Here is a 27291-nt window from a genome sequence, read left to right on the forward strand (position 1 = left end):
GTTCAAAACTCATACAGCAAATACATTAATGTAATATACCATAATACATAATTAGATAATAGCCAGTTTATTTTAAAAATTCAGCATCACAAAAATGGGAGATGTGAGGTTTTCATTGGACAGCTTCCTTCTAAACAGCACTCTATGCAGATTGACACAAACTGTGTATTTAATAGCCCACTATAATTAGGTAATGTGAAGTAAGGACAGCTTACATGATCTGCTAAGATGGATGTTGTCACTGTGCTATGAACATGGTTGTCAGCTGGAATCAGGAACATGTAGCTGTGGAAGTGTCAAGAGAGAAGTTTAAAAGGATGATAACATTTCTCCTCTCCTCTCCTCTCCTCTCCTCTCCTCTCCTCTCCTCTCCTCTTTCCTCTCCTCTCCTCTCCTCTCCTGTCCTCTCCTCTCCTCTCTCATCTTTTTGAAAAGCATCCTCTCTTTGAAGCCCGCGATGGGAAGAGAGAGCGATTAAAGCAGTCAGCAAGCAAATTAGCATGTCAAAAGGCCCTGAATCAATACCCCTGCTCTCTACCAACACAACCCTGCAGTCCTTTCACCCCCTCTCCCTCTATCCGTCCCTGCCGCTCCCCCATTCCTCCGGCTGTTTCCCCTCTTCTCTCTCCATTTTCTCCTGCACTCCTGCACACTCTCCCTCTTGCTCTCTTGCCCCTCTCCTTCTCTTTCGCTCACTTTAAATTTTTCTCCCCCCTCTTCCTCCAAACCCCTGTTTTCTCCCTCAGCTGACAGACAGAGAGAAGGGGCAGAGTTTGTAAAGGGAGACGGACGGATGTATAGGCAGAGAAAGACGGATAGAGGGAGAAGTGGACAGCGATCAAGTGGGCATGGATGGACTGTTTCAGAGAGAGAGGTTATGAAAGAGAAAGAGGGCCTCTGTCACCGTCTTTGTGCTCAAAGAGGGAGAACAGATCTCCCTCGCCAAGGAGAGCGGAGGAGATGGAGATGGGGAGGCAGGGAGGGAGGTAGAGAGAGAGAGAGGAGAAAAAGAAACAAAAAACATGGGGGGAAGTGAAGTGGAAAGAGATTTAGTTCCAGTCTGGCAACCGTGCTTTTTCTACACTTCATCCGCCGGTTCACCATTGCACGGAAATCCCTTTGATCTGGGGCAATGTGTTACTGATCGCAGGGACTGGGTGTGAGTGTGGACAGACAGAGTATATGTGTGTCTAAACCATTATCTGTCCTATATTTATTCTGTGCATCTGTCGCAGCGGGCGTATCACATGCTGTATCATAAACTTCTATTAACGTTCCAATCTCGTTGCGCGATCCGAGCCTGGAGACAAAGCGGCCCCGCAGCTCTTCAGACTGGCGGCCAACGCTCCCTCAGTATGTGACAATGGGCAGCTGATTGCTAACACCTTGAAAATGTTTTATCTTTCCCTCTCTCTTTCTCCTGCTGATTTCTATCTTGAGCTCCCTCCATCCTGCAAGGCCGATACTAGGTGGTCTTTTCTTCTCTTTTGCCGTCATCCTTTTTCTCAGGGGGCGCAGAGTTCAGTGGCCAAATCAAAGGCTGCTCCGTGGCAATCAGTTAGGGTTATGACAAAAAGCCTTGCAAGAAAGGACTGCTCTGTAATCTGATGTGCCCTGAGACTGGACACAGTGCCCATTTTAATGAGCTGAGATCCCCCTTTTCTAATCACGGTGGTGGCGGAAATGGCACACTGGCTCATTCTCTCTGGAAAAACACACACACACACTTTGAATGTGATTTGTATGTGGGTAGAAGAGTGAGGAATACAGGCATCGTATTGCAAAGAAACATAGTTTAGTGTGCAACATCTGTATTTTGGGTATCCAGGGTTCTGGAAGTAAAGTCCTGTTCATTACCTACATAGAAAATGTCAGATGAGTTTGGAGCACTTCCAAGGCTAGAATGGCCATAAAACTCTGCCGGATGAATCATCCCCACTAAAGATGAACAGCTGCATAAGAAAACTGCAGCAGTTGAAGGTACAAGCCTGGGTACTCAAAACGTAAGGAGTGAAGTCAACTATGACTTAGCTGACAATGACAGAGCTCTAGTTTTATGTGTGCTGCTAATGGTGAGCTGAAAAGTTTTTGCTTTTCAAAAATCTCAAATTGTATTCACCAGTTTAAACTAGTTCAATTTGAATTAACATTCTGACTGGCTTCTTCTCTGACATAACAGTGGCCGGAGCTCAAAGGAATTGTAGTTCTTACACATATCACCAATTCTAAGCTAAAGGCTGTGACATTAATGTATCATTTCAATATTCAATTATCAGTGTTGAGGAACGGTGATATTAGGTTTGTCTTTCTATGGAACTATGTTTGTGCTGGAAATCCCTGCACTCGGCAAAGAAATAGTCCAGCACACAACCCCAGTAAAACCACAACTTGAAGTTTTTAGACTTAGAGATATAACATGTTAATGTTAGAGGCGCTGATTTTGTTAACTTTGGATCGAGCCAGGCTAGCTGTTTGCCTCTGCTTGCAGTTTTTAAGCAAAGCTAAGTAATTCAGCAGCTACGTTTAGCTTTATATTTAGCATAGAGACAGGACAGTGGTATCAAACTTCTCACACTTCACACGCACCTCTCCCAGGTTTCAATCCAGAGCCTTGAGATCAGGTGGCTGACCTCATGCTGTGAATACATGTGTATGCACACCGACATGCAAACCTCATGTGTATCCAATACACCAAGGGGCTGCCTCTGAGGTGCAACCTCTCTGTGGGAGAGCTGAAATGTAATTTGGAGATGTGGAGGTCTTGCAGCACCGGGGATCCGAAACTGCGGAATTACTGCCAAAGGCAGAGGTGTGTCCATGCTAGGGCACGTCTCAGGGATTAGCAACCTTGATCCTCCCTGATCCGCAGTGAGCTGTCAAATACTGCTGGAAAGGGGAGGAGGAAAAAAAGATGCAACCCCTTGAAGGCTCACACCTTGGAGAAATGTGAGGGAAAGACGAAAGAGGGTGAGAGAGGAAACATAAGCTAGATAAGATGGAGATTGAGAGAAAGTGAAGTGATTGGAATTAAACGGAGGCACAGATATCCAAGTAGAGTGTGAATGTGTGTGACAGAGGGAGTGTGTGTATAAAGTAAAGGAGAGAGGAAGATGAATTGACTCCTGTCTAGTGGCCCTGATAAATGGCTGGAGATGTGAAAGGTGAAGTGGGGGGTTATGGGTACAGACGGTGATCGCTCTTTGAACAAGCCTAGTGTAGTCGTGTCATGACCTCTGGCAGCTGCAGTTGATATTATGGTCAATATCACTACCTGTGTCCATTGTAAGGTTGTTTCACCTGACTGTTTTCATTGGAACAATTTTTTTGATGAAGAAATAATCACTCTGTAGATCATTCAGAGTATTGGATAGTCTGTGGAATTTACATTCTAAGCTAATTAAATGTCTCGGTGCGATATAGATACTTTGTGTTTGGTGGGTGAAGATACAATATTGTAGTGTTAAGCAAGAGAATAAAGGAAGTCATGAACACATTTTTGGCAGCTCTGTGGGGCATGAAGTGCTGCTTGAATCACAGACAAAGCTGCCGAGAATGGAACATCAACCTACGTGGTGAAAGAAACCATAAAGATAACGTGAGACAACAGGAAAGGCAGGAAGACAGCAGCAGATCTACTCGGAGTAAAAGAACGTGAGGAGTTCAAGAAATGCAAAACATAAGCCAGAGACTCGACTCTGGCCCGCTTCTACCGGTGCCCACACAAAGCTTGTTGTGCATTTCAATCTCACGGCCCTTTGTCTGCCTCTTCCCATCATCACCGTGCCTGTGTGTCTGTCCTCACATCAAAGCAAAAGGCTAAAACGTTACACATTAGCAGAGAAACCCTGTCTAAGCAGGAGCCATTAACCCCAGGCTCCTGTTACACACCCTGTGGCCCCCCCGCAAGGCCAGGTTCAACTAGCCCGGGGTTAGGGAGGGCAACGCATACACCCAACAGCAACGTTTGTGGACACACATACAAGCTGCTAACTTAGGAATGCACACACACATCAAGGAAAGCCATATCATGCGAACAGGAGCTGACACAGTTTCGAGTCGGAGGGGGTATCACTTCCATGATAGCAATGACCTCAATGCTGTCTTGAGAGAGAGAGAGAGAGAGAGAGGGGAGGGGAAAGTGGTCTGGAGAGAGTGAGGCCTGAGTGACACCAGGAGAGGTCAAAGGTTACACCAGTGACAGCCACAGTGGAGACCAGCAGACCGTCATTGGGCTGACATGAGCTGTTGAGGAGCTAGTGACCCAGGAAAGTTTTTATGTACCCTGACTGAGCACACACACACACACACACACACACACACACACACACACACACACACACACACACACACACACAGGGAACATAACTGCATGAATTTCCACACAAAGCAGAAACACGCTGGTGTGCACAGTGTTCTCAAGGACGCACACCCTCACGCACACACACGTGCACAATAGAAGGTGCTTTGAGGCCCCAGACAGGCTGTCGTCTGGGAGCTACGAGTAGATTACCTAAACAAACAACCTAAAAATACCTCCCTTTTCACCCATAAGTCAACCCTTTCCAACCCCTCCTCAGAACACACCAGACTGCTTCTGAGAAAATGACAAGGTTGATTGTTGTTAAACTTGCCCCAGAGACCACAGACAACTGGGTAATTACATTTTTTTGTAAGCTCGCTTCCACACACTTAAGTATTGACACGTGGGACTATGTCACGTGTATATTAATTGTGTTTGAATGTGCTTTGATTTTTGATGCAGGGATATTATAGAGCCACCAAAAGTCACTTTGACCAACCTTTAATGTTAATAATGAAAATGTTAAGCATCATTATCACGTGCTGCATGGCCATATCCAAGTGGCGACTTAATAGGTACATACATGCCTTATTCCCCTGTTTTCTTGTACTCCCTGATGCAATTGATGCATTTTAGGTCGCTTGTCCTTCAAAAAGTCCTTAACTTTAGGGTGACTGTTTACTCACTTGGTTTCCATATGTATCTGAATACCAGGTATGTGATATGGAAGATTTATTAACACGAAAATTATGCAAAAAAATATACAAAGAATGTTTTAGTTGTTTAGTTAGTTGCTGTGATAATCTTGATTACATCTTGATTGGAACTGATTAATCATTAAATGGAATTTTGATAATAGGTCATTTAAGTTATTTTTTACATAAAAATGGCCACCAACAATAGCAACAGCTGCTAAATTGTGAGAATTTGCTGGCTATCTTTAGGTTTTGGAGTTTTCTCAATATATTTAATTCATTTTATAGACTAAAGGAAAAAAATGAATCAGACAATAATTGACAGATGAATCTATAATGAACATAATGTTAATTGCAGGTTAATTTTAGGTCACATCACATGGTGATATTAATGATTAATGCTTTATTTTCTAAATTTGGACTAGTATTCTGCTACTACCACTTAGAAATAGAAACCTGGAAAAGACAGCATGTAAGATACAGTATATCTCAATGTCACAGTAATCAACAGTCAATATGATACTGAGTCATGCATCACAAAATCAATATGATGTTGATTTATTGCCCAGCTCTAAAATGTGTACGATGTATGCTATGCAAGCATGAATAGAAGTAGAATCAAGACATGTTAAAGTGACAAAACTATTTCAATGTAAGTGATGCATTGTGGGGGATTTCAGTGATTTGTCATGTATTTGTGCTACAGTACCACACGTGGTATACACGTTGTTTACAGAATTGGATACCAGGCCCCATTGAGACTGCTTCCCTATCACTTCCTCTTCCTCTTCACCTATTCTTGGTGTGTGTTTGTGCGTGTTCTCGTCACACATCCTCCCTTTTCCTGCCCCATTCTCCTTGAGCTGCGAGTAGAATAGTTTAGTTCTCCCAATTGTTCAGCGGTGTGTGCTGATGTGAGTGTCCCCTTGCACAACAACATTAGCATACTCCTCCACCTCCCACCTCTCTGTCTCTTTTTTCATAATTGAATTGAAATTCAGCTCTTTTAATTGTAAACAATGTCAGGAAAGCATGCTAGATACACTGCCTACCCACACACACACATGTCCAACATGAGACCCAAGCCCCCGGAGACCTTGTGGATATTGGAACAAGACAATACCTTGACTGAGTTTGTTTACCTCCCATCGTCCCCGCTGTGCTTACCCTGCCTACACAAAGCCTGTTTGGTGGATTTGTGTCTTTGTGTGTGTTTCCATGCATGCATGGTATTACAGAATGCATCTCTGTGGTCCAGAGAGCCTTTGAAGGGCTTTGTGTGCATACCTGAGAGTGGGCAGGTGTGCAGAGGTTGTGTTTGTATATATATATATATATATGTACGTGTGTGTGTGTGTTTTTGCCTTGAATTATAGTCCATTACCCACCTGCCATGCAAATCTTAGGTCCCAAAAGATCCATAGTGGGTTGGCACCATACCCATACCTTTGGGTGGTGCCACTCTTGCGGACCTGGCATGTGTGCAAAAGTGGAATCTGAGTGGCCCCCACCCCACGTAGCCAAGTCAAACAGAGTTTCACAAAACAAAGATGGACCTGTTTGCTGCCAGCACCACTCCCTGTTCTATCCATCTCTTTAGCTTTCTTTTAGTGCCTTATTGTTTTCCTTACATTTACCTTCAGCACCATTCTGAAGTGGCTGGGTGGAATACTTTAGATTTTTGCGATATAACCATTGTACTCATATTCCTTTTTAAGGCCAGGCTAGAGAAATTAGGGAGGAAGTTGAGGCCTACGTGTCAATAAGAACGCAGAGAGCTCGGTCCACAGGAAGTCTTCAGAACAATATTTCAATTTTTTCAGTTATGCAATCCAAACAGTAACAGTATAGGTGGCACTACAGTGCACTCTTACCATTTGCAGCTTTTTATTGGAGCAGGAAATGGTTTTAAATATTAAGCGAAATATTGTCATTATGCTAAAAAAATTATTCATATATATATATATATATATATATATATATATATATATGAAAATATTTGTACATTGTTACAAGATAGAAAGAAATAAAAAAAATGGATAAATGCTGGGAGCACTTTTCAAGTCACACTCTGGTGTTGAGTCTCAAAATGGTTAGAAACCAGCGTAAAGGCAGCTGTAAAGTAGGTTGCTGTAAAGTATTTTGATAACCTTAAAATGTTTCTGAATATAACCATTTTTTGCTCCTGCTTTTGTTGCAGTTTTCATTTTCACAATGTGTTTCTGCCTCTTTGGCTGCTGCTCCTGTGTGTCAGGAACAGACATTTTAATTAGGGCAGTGTCTTGAGTGTGATGGATCAGCGTTGGTGAAAATACAGTTATAAATCATCCAGCATTTGACAGAAAAACTGCTGGCAACTCCTGCACCCCCTGGCACTGGCCACCGCTAGCAAAGCTGCTGTGATTGTCAGCAAGACTGGCTTGTATGTTATTAACATCGTTAGCCTCGCTGGCTTTTGTTCTTAGCCTTCATTAACACCAGTAAGGATGTCAACCCAGGTGTCACTACCCGACTTTTCTGGTTTTGCATTTTAAAGGATGGTACCACTAGTGTGGGACCTTTTACCCCTAGGTCAAGGTCAAGATGTGTGACGAGTGTACGTCATCAATCATGGTGATCAGTTTCGGTGGCCGTGTGTCTCTCATCCATCATGCTGATGGGTTTCGCTGGCCGTGTGGCTCTGCGTTGCCGTCAGGGCCGGAGGTAATTAATAACCCCCAGTGACGGAATTAATGAGTTAACCTGCTCCACTCTCCTGCTGTTCCAGTGACAGATGCTAACGGTCAGCAGCTAGTTATTCCTGCTAATATGCCAGTGGCTCAGGTGTATTGATGTGGATGGACTTTCATTATCTATATGCCGGGTGGGAATGTACAGTTTATCAGTATAAACATCCAAGACTTGTTTTGGTTTCTTTTTCTTTAAATTCAGCTTCAGACTGCAGCCAGGGGTAAACAAAGCACTGTTGGAGTCTCACCTGGGCAACCGACTGCCTTCCACAGGGAGAAAAAGAGAAAAAAGAGATAGAAGAGGCACAAAGGCAGAGAGATATGTCAGAAAGGCAGGTTGAATAGAGATGGCTGGCTCCTCAAGGTGTAAGAGAAGGAGAGACTCCCCTTGCCCTCCGGTCCTGAAAGCTGATCGCTTCGTTTTTTTGAAAGAATGGCTTTGTGAGAACGCCTCTGACTGCTCCTCTGAAGAGCTCACTGTCTGTTATGACTAAAAAAGAGTGACCGAATTTTCATCACCCAAAGAAGATAAAGCGCAGCCTTGAAAGAAGGAAAAATGCTGCAGTTTGAACTTAATTCTCTTTTTTTGATTATAAGAGAGGCAATTGTTCAGCATGGGCAGGCCTGCTTATTGTGTGCCGTGTGCTGGGTGTTATATTCCTGGGGCTTTTGGATGGCTATTGTAGTGCAAGTTTGCTCTCATGCTTTCATTCCCCAGTGTATTGGATACTTTGTTGTGTAGGCTGCAGAATAGCTTGCCTATCAGGCTTTGCATGCAGGTCACTCAAGGTGGGCTGTAGTGGGTGGGTGTGTGGGTAGATGTGGTTTTATTTGGATGCAGCATGGAGAGCATCCATGGCTGTTCAAAGCGGTGTGTGTAGGTTGTTGCCACTCAGAGGAAAACTTTGCTGGGTTTTAGTTGGCTCGCGTGTGGGTAGCTATCATTGTATCATTAGCTTTTGTGCACTCCTATTTTTTGCAGATGGCTGCATCGATGGTTTTGTCTTGAACAGAAGTTCCCGTTTTCCCCTCCCCTCACGCAGTGCAACCAATTCAGCTAGCAGAATCCCCGCCACACGGACAAAACTGCTCATTAACTCCCACAACCCTCTCCCTCCACCCTTGTTGCCCCCTTTCCTGCAAACATGCTTTAGCTCAGAGACAACAGGGATGGGGACGGGGCGGGGGAAAGACTGACAAAAGGGAAAAAAGACTAAAGCCAGAGAGGAGGATTGAATGAGTGAAAGAGCTGCTGGGGGAAAAAGGGAGAAGAATGCGATGTCCCGGTCTATGAGGGGTTCCATTTTTTGCCTTTCCAGAATAGAACAGTAAGTCACCAGTCTCTTTGTCTGCCTTTGATCTCTCAGCTCAGGGATTTGGCACCTGACAAACCCCTTTCTGTCTGAAAGAAGGCCTGCCGAGAGAAAGCCTAGGAGAGTGGGAGAGAGAGATAGCGGGCGAATGAGAGTGAGAAAAAACTAATACAGGAGAGTTACGGAGTGATCGGGCAAAAAAAGGAGACAGCGTAAAAAAGATGGTCTGGAAAAATTGGGTTAGACTTTTGAGAGCTGTATGAAGGAATATGATGAGGGCTTCTCATCTCAGATCCCATAAAAACTAAATACATGTGTGTTCATGTGTGTCTGTGTTTGCGTCTATGTGGGTTTGCCACGGCTGGCCCGAACAGTGATAAATCCAGCAAGTCTTAAGGGAGATTCCTCTCTGAAGCCACGGTCTCTTGGACCACCCACTACTGCGGTCTCTTCCCTCACACACACACACACACACTCACACACTCACAATCCTAATAGGAAGCAAACTCCCCAGCTTTACTTGGATATCGACCTCTCTTTTTCCCTGACTGTTCCTTTCGGCGGGGTAGTCACTACTATAAACAAGCCTTCGTATGTTGACATCACTTTTTCAAACACAATTTCTGAAATACAGGGGTTTCAACCCACAGATGAAGATGCCAGAGCATGTCTGTGGCAAACAGGGATTTGGAGTTGTGAAAAGAATTCTGGGACAGCCTGTGGGGACTCTGGGGTCAGCCTGGGACAGCTTAATAATTGATGAGTGAAAAACTCATCAACCGTGCACAGTTTGAGGTTGCCTGCTCTTAGACTGTGTCTCTTAAAAGAGGCTTGGGCCCAAAGGCTGTGAAGCATGGGACTCAATTAACTCTCCCTACAGCTTTTAGCATGGGGGCATCATCTCAAACAGCTGGTTGACCCCACTCTCAACTCTGGACACTTTCCTGGTCAGCGCACATGTACAAACCCTAACAGCAACTTTGTGTTTTGTCACCTGAAGCGGTCACAACCTCTTAAACAATACCCACAAATCCCAGTGTCCTTCTGTCTCAAGCGATGAGAATGGGCGTTGAAAGATTGCTTTAAAGATAGAGAGATAACACAAAGCGCCTCCTGACTAATCTCTCCTTCTTTTTGAAGAATAGAAACGGAGGCTTCATGCACCCCTGCAGGCTACAATCAAAGGGACCCTTAGCTTAGCGTTAGCGAGTGAAGCGGCAGGGATTTAGCCATGATTGACTGAGTGGGAATGGCTAAGAATGGCTCAGCAGGTAGCAGCGAGCCTGGCTCGGTTAACGTCACTCTAAAGTAATACAGCTTCCAGAGAAGAGCGGCTGCGGGGCAAGAAGCCCGACTTTATTACGCCTCCAAGAGAGGGATTTCCCGGTATTTTAGGGGTGCTTGGTGGAATGTGTGTTTTTGTTGGAGGACAGACTTCCTCCTAACTGCGGTGCATGTGGATAAGCACTGATTTGATTTCTAGTGTGGTGAACACATGTGGGAGTTTGTTTATGTGACTGTCCTTTTGAAAGCAGGATCCCCTGATGTATTTATGACTGTGACATTGGAATCAATGTTTTTCAAATGCACGATCTGAGATCTGGGTTGTGTATGGACTAGTGAGGGCCGCAAGACTCTATGTGTGTGTATGCGTGTGTGTAGGGGGGATCGCTTTACCCCTGCAAACTATAAGTGTGTAATTATCTCATTTATATTGGGTATGAATTTACCCATCTGTCTCCAATGGGTCGTTTTACATCATAACAAGACAGACAGACGCATTCACCAAACCACCGACCCTCTGGCCTCAATACCATTTGCCGCCCACTGCCAAGCACACGGCAGCCTCATTGATTGACAGGTTATTTGGTCCAATCGGTGTCGCGACTGTCTGCGCCGCACCTCTCAGAGAATTGTCCTTTTGTCCTCCTCTTCTGGTTCAGCGCTCAGAGGGTGAAATATTACCCGACCAGGCTTCCCCGGCCATTATAGCAACGGATAGATGAGGTAGAAACTCCTTGAAACACGAGCCCTCCAATCAAACTGTCACTCAAAAGAAAGGCGAGCACTGTCGCCAAAAGTAGGAAAAGTGTCACTTAGGTTACCATTTCAGACTGAGGTGTGGGTCTAGATGTGTGCGTCAGGCTCCACAGAGTGAAAACAGTCTTGTGAAAGTGACGGAGCTCCTGGTGTGCCAAGTGTGGTGGCATTTGTTTGTTAAATGGTCTGAAATGCCAATGGCTCTGGTTTCATTGCGGCTGCAGATCTTGCCAATAGAGCATAGCTTAAATTTGTAAGAAAGACAAGAGTGAGTTATTTGATCTCCTCTTTTTGTCAGAAGAAATAACGGCCTTTACTCCCGCTATGTTGTTTCTTATAATAGAATGCACGTTCGTGAGAAAGGAGAAAGGGAAGAAAGCTCTGAAGATGGAAAATGAAGACAAGGGGAGGGAGGATTGGGGAGAGAAGCAGAAGCCTCCAGGCAACATATTGTTTTCTTGTTGCTAATTGGGGGGAAATGGGCAAGATCACAGAGTTATCCTCTTCTCTTCTACTGGAAAACAATTATTTGCTGTCAAGTACAATGCTATGGCAACATCCCCTTATTACCAAAAGCTTAGACAGCCACTTATATCAGCTTCTCTCGTGATACTAATTCTGGATGTACCTTCCAAATTGATTTCCAGGTATTTTTATGAGGGATGGCAATGTTAGTTTGTCACTCAACCACTTTGGCCGTGACTAAAATATCTCAGGAGCTATTTGGTGGATTGCTGCAAAATTTTGTACACATTTTCATGGTCCTCGAAGGAAGATTTGTAATAACTTTGGTGATTCCCTGACTTTTCTTCTGGTGCCACCCTGAGCTTCTTTTAGCTAAAAGCAAAACGGCTTTAATTGATATACTTTTATTGCAGTACCCAGCTGACATTGCATGTTTACATGACATCTAACTAAAACTGCCCTTCTTTGTGTCCTTGTCATCTTTTAGCCTGTAAGATTGGTTACTACCGCGCTCTGGCCACTGATGGCTCCTGCTCCAAGTGTCCGCTCCACAGCTACTCCGTCAGGGAAGGATCCACCTCCTGCGTCTGCGACAAGGGATACTTCCGCTCTGAAACGGACCCGGCGTCCATGCCCTGCACCCGTAAGTACACCCACATGTAATGCATACAGTACGTTGTATTGCATAAGGATGCATAAAAGACTGTATCAGTGAAACATTACTGTTATGGAAGAGAACACCTAACAACCTAACACAGACCCAAATATGGCCATGGATTCTCTCTCTCTCTCTTTCTCTCTCTCTCTCTCTCTCTCTCTCTCTCTCTCTCTCTCTCTCTCACACATGCGATGTCAACCTGACGTACCCCCTCACACACAGAGAGAGAGAGAGACAGTCTTTCTGCACGCGCGTAAAGCAGGCGGCTGCAGGTTTAATAGGTGTCTTTTGATTCCAGGTGGTACTTAGTGATCAGTCATGGTGACAGAAAACTAATGAGGGTATAAACTGCTGCATCCCAGATTCAGTCTTCCACAGAGACTGCAGAACAGCAGAGGAGGGTGAGAAGGATAGAGAAAGACAAATAGAGATAAAAGTGGTGATGCCGGGTGGTGGAAAAACAAGGGCAGATGGAAAGCTGGAGATTTATGCAGAGAATGAAAAAGATGTGTTTATAAGAGGGTAAGGGGGCAAGGAGAATGCGTCCAGCTGAAGGAAGATGTTCACTTTTTTGTGTCTCCACTTTGCTCCATCCAGCTGTATGAGTCAACCACTGGCTCTTCCAATCCCTCCTCCCTGACTCACTGTGATGTGATAAGAAATACTGGTAACAATCCTGCTGCCTAATGATGCCTCTTCCTTTTTTAGACCTCATTCCTCTCTGAGTCATAAAACTGGGAGTTCTTACTGGTAGAAATAAACTCAAACAGAGAGCAAACACACAAAGCCCCTTACTTTAATTTCCAAGGAAAAGCATGTATTCTGTATATACATATGACAGACATTTGTCTATGACTAAGTATGTGTCATAAAACAATTTTAACAACCAAAACATCTGTCAAGTTACTTAGCTCATAGTTGGCTCACCATTTGGCCCGAATTATGTGTCAAGTTCCTGTGGATTCATCACTCAGTGAAACAGTTTATTGAATGAGACGAGCAGCCAAAGCCCTCCTGCACAACACTTCACTGTCTAAGCAGCAACAAAACTCAACGGCCTCTAATTATTCCCCTGCCATACGCACAGTATCTGCGCAACATCATAAACAATGCTATAATATGGAATATTTTCATATTCCACAATAGAGCTTTTCAAATGAAAATAGTTTTTTGCTGCTGTTTTACATTAAGATAAATTGATAAAATATCAATATATTCTGTCTGGGATTTAGACAGTTGGTCAGATAATGTAAGACATTTGATGACCTCAGCTAAGGCTCTATGTTTCACAGTTATGTTTCATAGTAAAACAATTAATCAGGCAATTATTCTCGAAGCAATTGAGAATGAAACTGTAACCCTTCAATGATGCTTTGCTCTGACGCAGTGTGGGAGTTCATGGTCTTCGTAACCACTAAATAGCACTTGTGTCATACTTATGCTCTCCAAATTATATTTTCTAAACTTGATTCTAACCTCAAGTTTGCACTGTTTATTTTTTTACAGTCCTCACAGATTCTAATTATATAATGTTATTTAACCAGAAGTGATTGAAAATCTATCGAAACGTGAAACCTTTAAAACATCACCAACTTGTTTAGCTTCAATAAACTAAATATAGAGAATAAAACATAAGCGTTATTACTATGCCACATGCCTACCACTTGACTGTTTTTTCATATCAATAATATATTGAGTTACTACCCCTCTTTTAATGAACGAGCTTGGAGCTCATCCCTGTTGTCCTGTTAGTCAGTATGGCATTTGAGTATAGCTGCTGCAAGCAACAGCTGTCATAGCTCATTACTTGGCTTATTTTATAGGACCGTGCTATGCCATCTCCACCACGATCTGAGCCCCACAGTCAGGAACTGAACATTAGCTGGACTCTCTCACCGACCTTTGCCCCGCCTCGTCAGCCGTTCAACATTTGATCTTTGAACTCTCACCCCGTCTGTCGTCTGCTGTTTTCCTTCCTCGTACATTTTTTCTTTTTTACTTCTCACCCACATGTTAGAACTCTGTAATTACAGCTGTCACTCACACAGCCTTCATCGTCCACATTTTGTTTTCACTCTCTCTCTCTCTCTCTCTCTCTCTTTCTCTCAAAATGCACTCGGAATCACGAACAGAGCAGATGAAAAAAAAAAAAAACCCTCTCAAAGTCATTTCCCAGTTTGCCTTGCTGAAGGTCAGGCTGGGAAAGAGCCAGCATCTCTGGTAATTGGGCTGCATGTCTGTGTGCGTGCGTGTGTGTGTGTGTGTGTGCTCTGGTAATTGAAAACGCTTTTCCTCTCTCTTAGCTCGGAGTCTAGTGATGCAAGATGCTGATTAAAACTGGATGTTGTGTAATTCCGTCACTGTGTGACTGCTTGTGTGCAGGCCTGTCAGTCCTGCGCCTTTCTTGCGTCTTCGCTCTTTTCTCATTTGCAGCAATTGTTCTTTTGATCAGTGAGTAACTTGTGTTTGGCTGCATTTGATTGAAACATTCCAGACTGGAAACAAGAGACAAGCCTCCCACACTTTGAATCGACCTGCACGAGGAACCTGGCAGGATAAATGTGCTTTAACACTTTTTAAAAACAGATTTTCTTTCGTTCTTATTACGATTTCTTAGCCGTGTTTTTTGCTTTTTGTGTCTCCTGGCTTGCCTCCATTGGTTTGTCTTCTGTCTTGTCTGTCTCTTTCTGTTCTTATTTTACTTTACTTATTCTTATTTTATGTTACTGCTATTGTTATTGTTGTTGTTGTGGCTTTTTATAGCCATGCTTTAAAAAATGCACGTGAAGATATTGATTTATTTTTCTTCATTTTTGGCAAAAATAAGCCTCCTGAGGTCCCCAAAATGTTCAGCTTTTAAGATAAGTTAAGATGTATACGTCAATGTCCCTATAGGGAAATTTGTTCTGGACTCCATTGTGCAGCTCCACATATGATGATATAATCATACATACTGCATAGTAAGGGAGAAAACATCAAAATCTTAACAACACATGGTTTCCATATACGTACACAGTTTGCACATACATATATACAGTTGCTTGTACATATACACATAGATACTTACTGACAATGATAACATGTGGCACAGTTTATAGACATATTTGTGTAGCATACAAAATGCAATTATTTTTGATTAAGTCAGAAGGTAGAACTCATCCCCTAAACACAATCTGCAGCTCTATCAATTCAGAAGCATATGGTTTAGTAATGTACAATATTACACAAGTTAGTATGCGATACTACAAAATATATTCAAACACAATAGGCAATATTCATGAATACATGTGGGTGAGTATAAATACCAGCACACAGACCACAGAGTAATGAGGACCAGCGGCAGACACCCATGGGGGTTGGTTGCTCCACTGCGTTCAGGTTAGAAGGAGGGGGTGTTCTCCATTCAGGGGTTTCTGTTGGCCCTTGATGTGTTTCTCAGATTTTCCTCAGTTTTCTAAGGGGAGGTTTAAAGGAGGAAGAGGGAGGAATGGACGCAAATCAGGGAGGACTCGAGGGGGGCATTGAATGAATCCCAGCCGGATGGTAATAGCAGGGTCAATGTTCTGGCCAATTTAGCCTCCTGTACCTGGGCCCTGCACAACACTCGGCTAATAACTACTGATAGCCAGAGACAGGAGGAGAATGGTATGAAAGAAGTAGAAGAAAAGAGGGGAGAAGGAGAGGGTGTGAACATGCAGAGAGGAAATAAGGAGAATGGGAGTGGAGTAAAAATGAGAAAGACTGACTAAAGAAGAGAGAGATGGAAGTGAGGGAGTGACCGCACAGAAAGAAAATAAGACTTCAAGCAATTGCAAGACAGTAAATAAACAGAAAAGAGAGTAGGGAAAAAGAAATGACCAACTTTCTTCAGGAGAAACTTTCTTTTTAAGGCTGTGTTGAGCTAATGTTGTTCGAAGGTTGTGTGAACGTTGCGCTTCCGTCTCCCTTCGCCGTTCACCCTCCCAGGATTAATTACCGGGTGTCAGTCACAGCTGACAGCTCTCCCACGCTTCCCTGCTCCCACCGGTGCATTCTGGGAGAGCGACAGGTACAGCCAAAGGTAGTTTATGTGTGTACAGTTGTATTTGTGGGTGTGCTTGGAATGCATTGGGGAACACTGACATATGTTGGAATGTCTTTAGACTTTACACAGTCGTAAAGTTGTATTGCTCCATAGCAACAAAATAATCCTAACCTTAATGACCTGAGGTAACTATAAAAATACTTGTCGGCACACCCTCAGATGTCTGTTTGTTTTTGGAGATCTTACTGTTGCATGAAAGGAATCCTCATCTTTGGAAATAATGCTTTAACCTTAAATTCCTGTAATCATATTTAATTGAGAAATAACAATTCTCATCAATTGGGAAAACATCTTCATCTTCTCACCCTTGTGAAGACAAGAACAGAAGAACAAGAACTCACACATTTTCAGACACTGTCTGGAGACATTAATGTTACCTTTGTCTTGTTTAGTTTATGATGCATGAAGTCCAGATAACAGCTGAGTAATAGCTTAATGGTGCATCTCAGACAGCACATTACTGAGGAGTGAATGGGAGAAGAGGTTAGTTGAACCTAGCACACTGGCAAAGACACCATTATAATGACGGTTGGGTGAAGGCACCTTAATTTAGAAACCCAATCTGTAACTTGTTCCCATTGTCTGAGAAGCAAATGGAGGGAATAAGGGGAAATAGGGAGGGAGGAAAAGTGGGTGACGAGGAGAAAAAGCGGGGAAATGGGGGAGGACAGTGCTTTGTCATAATCTTTAATGAGAATTTATTAATAGTTTTTCAGACTGTGGTTGGCAAGGGGAAGTTAAGTGATGCTAATATTAACACAGCATACTCTGCATCTCACTGCATGACCTCTGAGGTCATTTTCAGTCAAATGGACACCACTCCTCACCCGCCACCGTTCATTTCACTCCCTTCTCTACCGCCTGCCTCCCAGACTGCTCCTTTCATACTAATCAGGGGCTTTCTGCTTCCTGGATGAACAGACGGTGTTTGTCTTCTCCTTCTGTCCTTCTCCATCTCCTTCCTCACAGCCTTAGCTTCCCTCCTCATTTGCTCTCTCACCATTCTGTGCCAGACTAACGCTGGCACGTTCTACATACATACCGTAAGTGTCTTGTGATGCATCACGGGTAAAATTGTACATCCACGTCTCCATTATTATGGCAACACGCGTGCACAAAAGCGCTCTTATTTCTCCGTGTGCATCCACTCCCACTCCCTGTCCCCTCTGCTGCTCTCTGTGTCTCTGTGAAATCACTCATTGCCACTCTGCTCCTCCAAAAATAACACTGATAATTAATTTCCGTTGTGAAATGATTCGTCTGTGGACTGACTAGCTTTCATATTTCACCCTGCATCGATCCCCCCCAGCCCGCTCGCGTGCGCTTCATTAGTCAGAGCGAGAGCAAGCGAGACAGGGAAAACAGAGGCAGAGAGATAGAGAGAGAGGGAGAAGTTAAGTCAATTACCTTCACTTATGTTTGAAAGCAACGCAAAAAAACACATTAATTACAATAGAGCTGACGTGTAAATTGGGATTGATGAGCGGGGGAGTTTGTGTCACATATCTTTGAAGTTGCTCCTTACATAAAACTATAGGCCTTACATCAAAGCTGGAAACTTAATAACAGGGTCCAAAGCAAACTATGTCTAAAGTTATTGAATGGGTATCACTGTTAGCAGCCAGCATGGGCGCTCTGCCACCTCCAGCTGATTCGACATATGAATGGGAAAGAAATCTGCTGGCCTATTGGATTTCAGTTAACGCGCTGAATTAACAGAGGTGAAATTGGATCCTCCCTCGCTGTAATGGACAGGACATTAAAAGGGAATTCAAGAAGCCTCAGCACTCAATAAAGGGACAGCCCAGTCAATTACACATTTGCTTTTTTGTTGTATGTATATATGTATGTATGTTTGTATGGAGAGAATCAGTCTAAAAGCTTCTTGTTAATATTGTGATTACCAACTTGTTCTATTCTCACTTCTATCTTATCACAGAATGTCTCTCTACTCCATTTCCCAACAGTAACCACAGTAAATACTAACTCTGTGTAACTCTGTACCTGCCTAGCATTTGGCTTCTAGCCACTACTGGTAATAACATCAACTTTTTCTACTTTCTTCCTTCTCCACAGGCCCTCCGTCGGCGCCTGTCCACCTCATCTCCAATGTGAATGAGACCTCTGTAAATCTGGAGTGGAGCCCGCCCCGGAGCTCAGGGGGACGCCAGGACTTGACGTACAACGTGGTGTGTAAGCGCTGTGGGCCCGACGGTCGACGCTGTCAGCCCTGTGGCAACGGCATCCACTTCAGCCCCCAGCAGCTGAGCCTGAAGGGAAACAGGGTGTCCATCAACGAGCTGCAGGCCCACACCAACTACACCTTTGAGGTGTGGGCGGTGAACGGAGTCTCGCCTCAGAGCCCTGGACCGGAACAGGCGGTGTCCGTGACCGTCACCACCAACCAGGCCGGTAAGACAAACAATGATGCCTTAAGTGAGTGGGGGATCTGGTGATGGGACACATTTTGTGACAACTTGCAAGTAACCATCAGCACTGTTACAAATGTTGACACCTTTCCCTGAACTGCAGTTTTAGTTAGCTAATATCGTTTGTGAGAATCTAATAGATCATCAAAGTATTGCATCAAAGAAAGCTGCAGGCTTCCCATAAGTGTAGCATTGATGAAATCAATATAACATACAGTAAGTGTTACATAACAGTGAGTGGAAGTGGGTTAAATATTGATATATCAATGTATTCCAATCCCATATCCCAGTGAGTGATGAATTTTTACGTAAGATTTATGGATTTGGCTTTGCTGAGGTCTTCATACCAGGCCAAGAATTCCTGTACAGTAACAGTTGTAGAGAACAACTGGAGTAACTAAACATAACTGCTGCTTAATATCAAGGGCACAGAAAAAAGGTGTTTCTGATTGGCTAGCAGGTGCCAATAAAAACTGATTATTCTGACACATCATATTTTCAATCAACAGTTCAGTGTTTTATAGCTGTGTGTGGGGGCTTATATTTGATACAGAGCACAAGTTCCTTACATTGAGCGCATGAAGTACTTTTTTGGGGGCAATCTGCGTGTCAAAACATGTTTATTAAAGCTGTGAATAATTTGGGTGAAGGCTGGATGATTACTGAGGAGGATGATGGATTCTGTGCAGTGGGAAATGATTTTCTGCAATATTTCACCCGAGTTTTACATAATTAGGCACGAGAAGCCCAGGCTGAAGATAGGGGTAACGTGCTATATTTAGCTCTCAAGCTAATGAATTAGATGAGTTGTATTGATCTGTGGAGGCTTCATTACAAATGCTGCTGGATTGCGTGTGTATGTGTGTGTAATTATTCTAGTAGAATACCCAAATGAATACAGCCTCTCCTCCCGAGCTGGATAAGAGCCCTCTAGCCTGGGGGTGCGTTCAAAGCCTCCCGTTGTTTTGTCATTTAGCCATTTTGTAACTGGTTGTTGTGCAAATGGATTTTACGACCCTGGTCCTTTCTCCTCATCCCTCCCTGCCCTCCTCCACTTATAGCCGATCATTACCTTGGTCTTCTTTACTGCTCTGCTCTTGGGTGGCAAGCTAAGTGCCTTTTTGTGTTGTTTTTTTTTTATCACTAATTTCCATCCCTGGGAAAAGCGAATATCTTGTATAGAGCTCGAGCCGGCAATTTAAGGGCACAGTGGCTTGATTTATCAGTTGGGGTCAGGAAGATGAAGATGAATGGATGTGCTGCCTGTGGGAGAGCTGTGAGCTCTGCCAGACAGGCATATGTGGGAGCTGTAATGGTGCCCGCCCAAGAGTCGAGGCTGAGGGTTCGTGGTAGCACGTCAGTATGGTCACATTGACGCACAGTTGCGCAAAAACTCCAAAGTGCACACTCTCACTCATGGATTCATACAAAGACACACACACACACTAATGTCCCGTTGAGGTTGCTCGAGGCTAATGCGCTAACTTGTGCTAAGATGTAACATATAGATGATGTTACCTTTGGCTTGTCACTGGTGCATGTTTCACAACTGTTCCCCAGGACAGGACCACTTTGCTTTGCAAAATTTGCAGCTGGAAGCTCTCCAGTGGTATGTACATGTGTGTGCGTTTGCACATGTGCAGAACTGCTTGGCTAAATATGAGAAAATGCCTTACACAGAATGTTTATACACTCATGGATGGAGATGATCTACATTTGCCTCTATAACAATGTCCTCTATGTGTCTCTGGGCGTGCGTGTCTCTTCTAATTTGTGTGCATGTGTGTGTGTGTGTTAAAGAGAATAGCTCCAGACTGATTGGATTTTTTCCTGCTAATGCTCAGTAGAGGCTTTGGAGGCTCTGGTTTCAGCCTCTGGTAATCCAGCCAGTCATCTGTGGCTGTCTCTCTCTCTGTATCGCCTCCCCTCATCCAGACATCATGGATTACACATTTATTATGATAGATTTATTAGGATTTATAAGTGCTGTGGAAAAGACACCCGTGCCACCACCTTTCCATAAAAGTTCAACTTTCGGCTACAGAGTAAGAAGTGAAGTAGGAAGGTTGGAAGGGAGGAGCACTGTATTTTTGCGTGACAGGAAAATGGATGAAGGTGCAGCGGAGAAATGTACACGGAGACAAAAATAAAGACATTTTTGTTGCATCCATGACTAGGCAGGCGTTTGTGTATGTGTGTGTACGAAGAGGTCAGATTCTGTGTCTCGCCATGAACAATTCCACTGTCGTAAATCAGCCGGGGTGGAACCCTTTCACCCGGACGACATGAGGAAAGGGAGGGGAGAGAGGGGGGATGTCCAAGTTTTGAACTGACCCCTGAATGTAAATGGATGTTTTTTTCCCCGTTTATGGGATCAAGTACTGTGTGTGTGTGTGTGTGTGTGTGTGAGTGTGAGAGAAAGAGGGAAAGAGAGAGTCAGACAGAGAGGTGTTTATGTCTTGATACAAAATACTTGGCAGGCTTAGGTGACTAAAAGTGAATTAGTGCATGAGCTAGTGTATGTGTGGGCACGTCTGTCAGCCCATATGTGTGAGTTTCCATCTCTCTGGCAAATTGGACAGACATACATGTGGAAATGTGTTGCAGGGGAAGGATCTTGTAAGCAGGAGCCATTTTCTCGACACCCTGAAAAACGGCTCCCTCTCCGGCTATTTTTCCTTGGCGGCAGCAAAATCGAGTGACTCCAATCTGGCAACCAGGCTCCAATCTGGCAACCACATGTGCACCGCGGCCCCTGTCTCTTCTTATGTCAAACTGTAATCGACCGCATATTCGCACAACTGCTCACGCCGACCACAGCTGCTCCTTGCTGCACAAATACTTTGTGATGAACATGCTCGCAAAGACAAACTCGCTCACTTCACAAACTGTGTTCCATGCGGAGACAAAACCTCGCAAATGTTTGCAAAAAACTGACGCACAAACTCCACAATTGTCCTGGGGGGATGAATCCAAACAATCCCAGAACTCCATTTGCCCCTGCTAGGTTTTCACTCATTATAATGTACGCAGAGGTGGTATGATTGAGTTTTTTGCTGTCTGTGTGAGATAATGGGACTAGGTGTATGTTTTTCCATGTGAACTTCTATCTGTCTGTTTGTGTAATGAGGTCCTTTGTGTTGTGTGTGTGTGTGTGTGTGTGTGTGTGTGTGTGTATACAGTGTGTGTGTCTGTAAGTGTTGCAGGCTGTGAAAAGGGCTTTTTTTGAGCGCACAATTCTGAAATGAGATCTGAATATTCATTGCATCTAACACTTATTATTCCACCAGCGTTTTTTAGCCCACGCGTTCAGGAGGCAGTAAGAAATTACAGATCCGGCCCACATATTTAAATTCATCTACACTGGTGCCAGCTTGTCTAGCGTGGTCTGCCCAGGACGCAGCCTCAGGTTAAACTTTTCTCTGTTCAGGTTTAGTTTTGCATCAGATCTGTACTTTTAGTGCACACATGGTTTGACAATATTTGTCTGTGTATGAGTTTGCCTTTTAGAAAATCATTTTACTAATTCATCCCTAACAAATCATAAAACTTGACCTTGATGGATCATCTTCTATTTGTGTCTGGGCTGTTTTTAACCTCACTGCCCTATGTAGGGAACCTCAGGCGGGACCACTCAGAAAATCACTCATCTTTATCCTCACATTAGTCGAGGGAAAAATAAAAATGCAACAAGAGGAACTGAACACGATTAAATTGCCATATCTGTCATCTTTGGAGGAAAGATGGATGTGTGGATTACCTTGGGGGAACGAGAGCCTGTGACCTCTTAGGGGTTTTCTCTCAGAGCCAGAGTGTCCTCGGTCAGCCCCAGGAGAGCCTTCAAATTGGCTCTCACTGCCGGGTAAGATTGATCGGAGGGATACAAATGGCCGTCATCTAATTGTTTAACGGAGACGCAACACATTAGGCCAACAGGATTACACAACCTTGAGCTAATCTATTTACCAAGAGATGTCTGCAATCCCATCCCTTTCCATCTCCATCTCAACCCCCACCAGTCACAAACCCTCTACCCGCCCCTCCCCGGGCCACTTCTTCACCCTGCTGAAACTCAATCCATGGCTGGTACTTGAATTCCAGGCCTGTTTGAACTCAATCTCCAACTAAAAGCAAGGTTTTGTTAGCGTTAGCTCAGAGGCTAGGCTCCCTGGAGCCCCTGGTCAAAGTGATGAGAATGTATATAATGTCATAGATAATCCAATCATAATCAGAGGACTGCAAACCCCTCATTAATCATCCCACTGTAATTTCTTAAAAGGCAGATGGTCTGGAACGAGTTAAGTTACAGTATCACTGAGGACCGGAGGTCAAAGATTCACTCTCTTTAAGAGCAGACGCCACAATGAAAAGCTACCTGGGCAACAGTAGAAATGTTTATTTAGTTCAGGCTCTGTGGAGAATAGATAAGTGAGTTTTTTTCTTGTTGAAGGTTTGTGTCTCAGGTCCTTTTGTACCTGGGTTGGGTGTTGATCCATGTAACCTTTTGTTCATTGGTCTATAACTCCACCTGTCCCTTCATATATCTTCTTGTCTGCTCATGAGTGTGTCTCTGTTCGCGGCGCTATCTCTCCTATGCCTATGGATTTCTCTTTGTAGCGTCAAGAGTGTGTATGACCCAATTTTAGTGTTGTCACACTCCCTGAAGATAGAGTTTTGATTTGTGTAGCGGCGACACACTGGAGGGAGGGGAAGATTGTAAGCCATTATCTGTGCTTTAACCTTCACATGTTAAAGGCGTCTGAACGCAGATAGCACGGCTGCTTGAAATATGGCCTCATTATCGGCTGCAGCAGGAAGAGCTCGAGATAAGATCACTCACAGGAGCTTTAATGAAAACCAATTGATTTGCTCTCTTGAAGACAAAAAAAGCAAAGGTGTGGAGCTCATTTTGAGCTTTCCAAGGCGGACTTTGCAGCAGCATAAGGCTTCCCAAGGTGACAGGGTGAAATAAGTTAGACATTATTTTGCAAGCTTGTAGGAAAAGTGTCAGAGACACTTGCGTCAGCTGAGCTAATATTGCCATACTACCTTTAGCAATTCAGCTGTGTGGCCATACAGCTCTGTAACGCCTCAGATTTTGAATGGAAGCCAAGTTTAAAGACAAGAGAAAGTAGTTGCCTTATGGCCTGGCCCGCTGCTTCTCCACAGGAGCAAAGAATGGTGGATTACGGAGTGCAAAACAAAAGAGAAATGTTTTCTCCAGGGCTGAAAACAACATGGAGGAGTGGGAGAAAGCAGTATGCTAAAGTCGTTTCTTTCTGTCTTTCTTTGTTCATCTTACAAGCTCCCTCACCAGTGACTTCCATCCAGGCGAAGGATATCACAAGACACACCATCTCCCTGGCCTGGCAGCCACCGGATAGAGCCAACGGAGTCATCCTGGAGTATGAGGTCAAGTATTACGAGAAGGTGAGGGTCCCATGCGAGATTATTTTCTGATGAAGTAATCTCCAAAACACAATTTGTTTTACCAGACTGTTTTCTTTCTCTCTCTCATCATTATTTGTCATCCTCAGGACCAAAATGAGAGAAGCTACAGAATCATAAAAACCTCATCAAGGAACACTGACATCAAAGGTCTCACCCCTCTCACTTCCTACGTGTTTCATGTGCGTGCTCGCACGGCGGCAGGGTACGGGGAATTCAGCGGCCCGTTCGAGTTCATGACCAACTCCGGTGAGTTCAGCCACTCCACCCCTGCTCAGCTTGCCCTGATGTCACGTCTCTGCGCTGCAGAGGCAGGAATGCTTGAAGCCAGCTCAATCGTGCAAAAATCCGGCAATGATAGCACCTTTTATGAGTTTGTCTTTCATTGTAGAGTCATTAATCAAAATAGCTGTCGTCTATAAAAGATAAATTATATTGTGCTCCAGCACCTGACCGGCAACCTGAGTAGCTTCCATGGCTCAAGTTGCAGTGAGTCTTAGTGGATGTGGATATTTAGTGCTTCCACGGTATAATATCAGTGTGTGTATATATATATATATAACATTAAAGAAGGGGTAATAAAAGGAGAAGAAGTGAATGTTAGACTAGACAAGCACAGGATTGACATGTACAGGGTTACAGAGATGCACTTTAGGGCCAGGTGTCCCCTTTGTAATGCAGATGGGACAGCAGTGCATGATAATGACATGGTCAAGCACACATCCTAATGGGCTGTCATTGTCTCAGTGATATAGGAAGAGAGACATGGGGAGGAAGTGGAAGGGGGGGGGGGGGGGGGGGGGGGGAGTCAGTCACTTTAACAAACACAGAATGTACACTGGCTCTTTCAAATGCAGCGACTCAATTGAGCTCAGCGATATTGACTTTGCTCTTTGTCTCTGGCCAACCGTCCTCCCTTACCCCTTTGCTTTCCCCCCTCGCCTCCCTCTCCTTTTCTGTCCTCCCATGTGTTCTTCCTCTTTTCGCAGTCCCAGCTCCCATTATAGGTGACGGGGCAAACTCCACAGTGTTATTGGTGTCGGTGGTGGGCAGTGTGGTCCTCCTCATTATCCTCATCAGCGCTTTCGTCATCAGCCGAAGGTGAGCTTCATCCCTCTTCATCTCTCTTCATCCCTCTGTCCCGTCTGCTCCATGTCTCCCCCTCTTTCTTCCCAGATGAGGGATGTCTTGCTTAGCGTGAGGAAAAGTAGCTGTCAGGAGATTAGACATCACTTGAAAAAAGAACACACACACACACACACACACACACTGAGCCAGACAGCTAGTGCTACTCGCTCACGTCGGATGAGTGATGACTCGCCACACCGGAGACGTGATTGACAGCTCCGACAGCTGAAGAGATGCAATCAGCGACCCCGCGCTCCCTGTCCTCTGCATCCATCCCCACTCCTCGCATCCCTCCATTCCTCTCCCTCTATCTCTCAGCTAGTGGCTATAATCCTGGCCGCTAGTTATTTTCGCCTGCTGCGCCTTGCTGACCGCCACAAAGAGAATGAGGAAAAAAAATAGGAGAAAGAGGGAGAGGGATAGGAGGGTGGACACTGAGATAAGCGGGCAATGAAAAGTAGGAGATAGAATACAGAGAGAGAGTGAGACAGAGAGGCATCAGGTGGATTTGCAGTGACCCAATCTCAGGGTGTTAACCAGCGAGCAGGACAAAGCACCATCACACAGATGGGATTACATGCAGATGGGGCTGCCTCACCTCAGGGTGTTAACCACACTTTCCCTGTGTGTCAGTGTGTGTGTGTGTGTATTTCTGTGCACGTCCTTATGTGAAAAAGTATTGTTTTCATGTGTATGGTGGCACCGGGGGGGAGGAAGTGTGTTGATTCCTGCATGTGTGTATATAGCTTTTATGGCATTTGTTGTTCCCTTTATGTGTGAGTGTGCCTCTTTATATGGAAACCAAAGCATTGTTTGGATGTGTGTGTTGGTGTTGAGGGTGATGGGGTGTGAAGGGGGCTGTTGATTGTGTGTGCGTGCGTGCGTGCGCGCGTGTGTGTGTGTGTGTGTGTGTCTTCTCTTTTCCATGTGATTGCCTCTCTCCCCAGCCAAGCAGGTGGCTGTCTCTGCCTTTTTTATATGCATGTGACGGCCACTGTCATTGTGCTGCTGCGGCTATCCTGTGATTGTGGGGAGGGACTGTAATCACGTAGCCGTTTACCATCATTACACAAGCATAAGGGAGGACAATGTCTCACACATCTGGTCATTTCCACCACTGACCCAACACATCAATATAAGCACAGGTGTCAGGCTGCCTGAGGGGTTCGGAGGGATTTAAGCACATCATCTCTCAGATTGATTTGCTGCTACATGCTCAGTGCCCTTCAGAAACCTTCACTGCTGAAGGATACTTTTGACTTAAAGTAGTTATACCACAAAAGTTAAATTGTTCAGTTTACTTAAATAAAAGTACTGAATTGTTATCAGCAACGTATATTTAAAATATCACAATATATATATATTTGGAATATTATTTAAACTTGTATCCTTATAACTAAAAGGAATATGTCAAGAAAAAAGCGGCACCAACCATATCTAAAAATCACATTAGGGTAGCAACTAAAAACAATTGATGTCTTTGTAATGAGCTCCATTTAATAAATAATTAATACCAAACAAGAATACCAATACCTCATCAGTAATCAGTGAATGTGTCACCACTTCACATAATTTAATTGAGTTAAGTGAGTTTACAGTGTTGGTTTGAGTTTAATTTAATTAACACTTGTGTTCCATTATTATTATTATTATTATTATTATATTTTTTGTTTTTAAAGGAGATGCAAATACTTGAATTTTTATTCAGACATTCTCTCTCATATTTGAAACTTGAAATGTGTGTTGCTGTTACTGTGACTGACCGCCATGTTGTGTTTGCTCCCAGAAGGAGTAAGTACAGCAAGGCCAAGCAGGACTCCGATGAAGAGAAGCACTTACATCAAGGTAACGCTTAGTTAACACTCCACCTACACGGTCCATAATTGAAAAACATTAACGCTGTCAGGTGTGGTCATGTGCATGCACTTTAAACTGCAAATAAAAACCTATAAAATGGGGGAAAAAAACAAACTATTAGAGAATGTACTTGCATCACAACACG

The 27291-nt window shown here is 44.0% G+C and overlaps 1 protein-coding gene across 3 annotated transcripts in view; it reads left to right on the top strand.

The window, feature by feature from the left end:
• epha4l (eph receptor A4, like) overlaps window positions 1-27291 on the top strand; it is a 52259-nt gene that overhangs the window by 11071 nt on the left and 13897 nt on the right. For 2 of the 3 annotated variants that reach the window (XM_070829947.1, XM_070829949.1), the window contains exons 4-9: window positions 12030-12185; window positions 18361-18696; window positions 24019-24143; window positions 24251-24410; window positions 25151-25262; window positions 27076-27134. In XM_070829947.1, the coding sequence (XP_070686048.1) occupies window positions 12030-12185; window positions 18361-18696; window positions 24019-24143; window positions 24251-24410; window positions 25151-25262; window positions 27076-27134 (948 nt within the window). The remainder of the gene's footprint in view (window positions 1-12029; window positions 12186-18360; window positions 18697-24018; window positions 24144-24250; window positions 24411-25150; window positions 25263-27075; window positions 27135-27291) is intronic. The other variant, XM_070829948.1, reaches the window with a different exon arrangement.

The sequence above is a fragment of the Pempheris klunzingeri genome, chromosome 4 (genome assembly GCF_042242105.1).
Source record: "Pempheris klunzingeri isolate RE-2024b chromosome 4, fPemKlu1.hap1, whole genome shotgun sequence".
Taxonomy (NCBI): Eukaryota; Metazoa; Chordata; class Actinopteri; order Acropomatiformes; family Pempheridae; genus Pempheris; species Pempheris klunzingeri.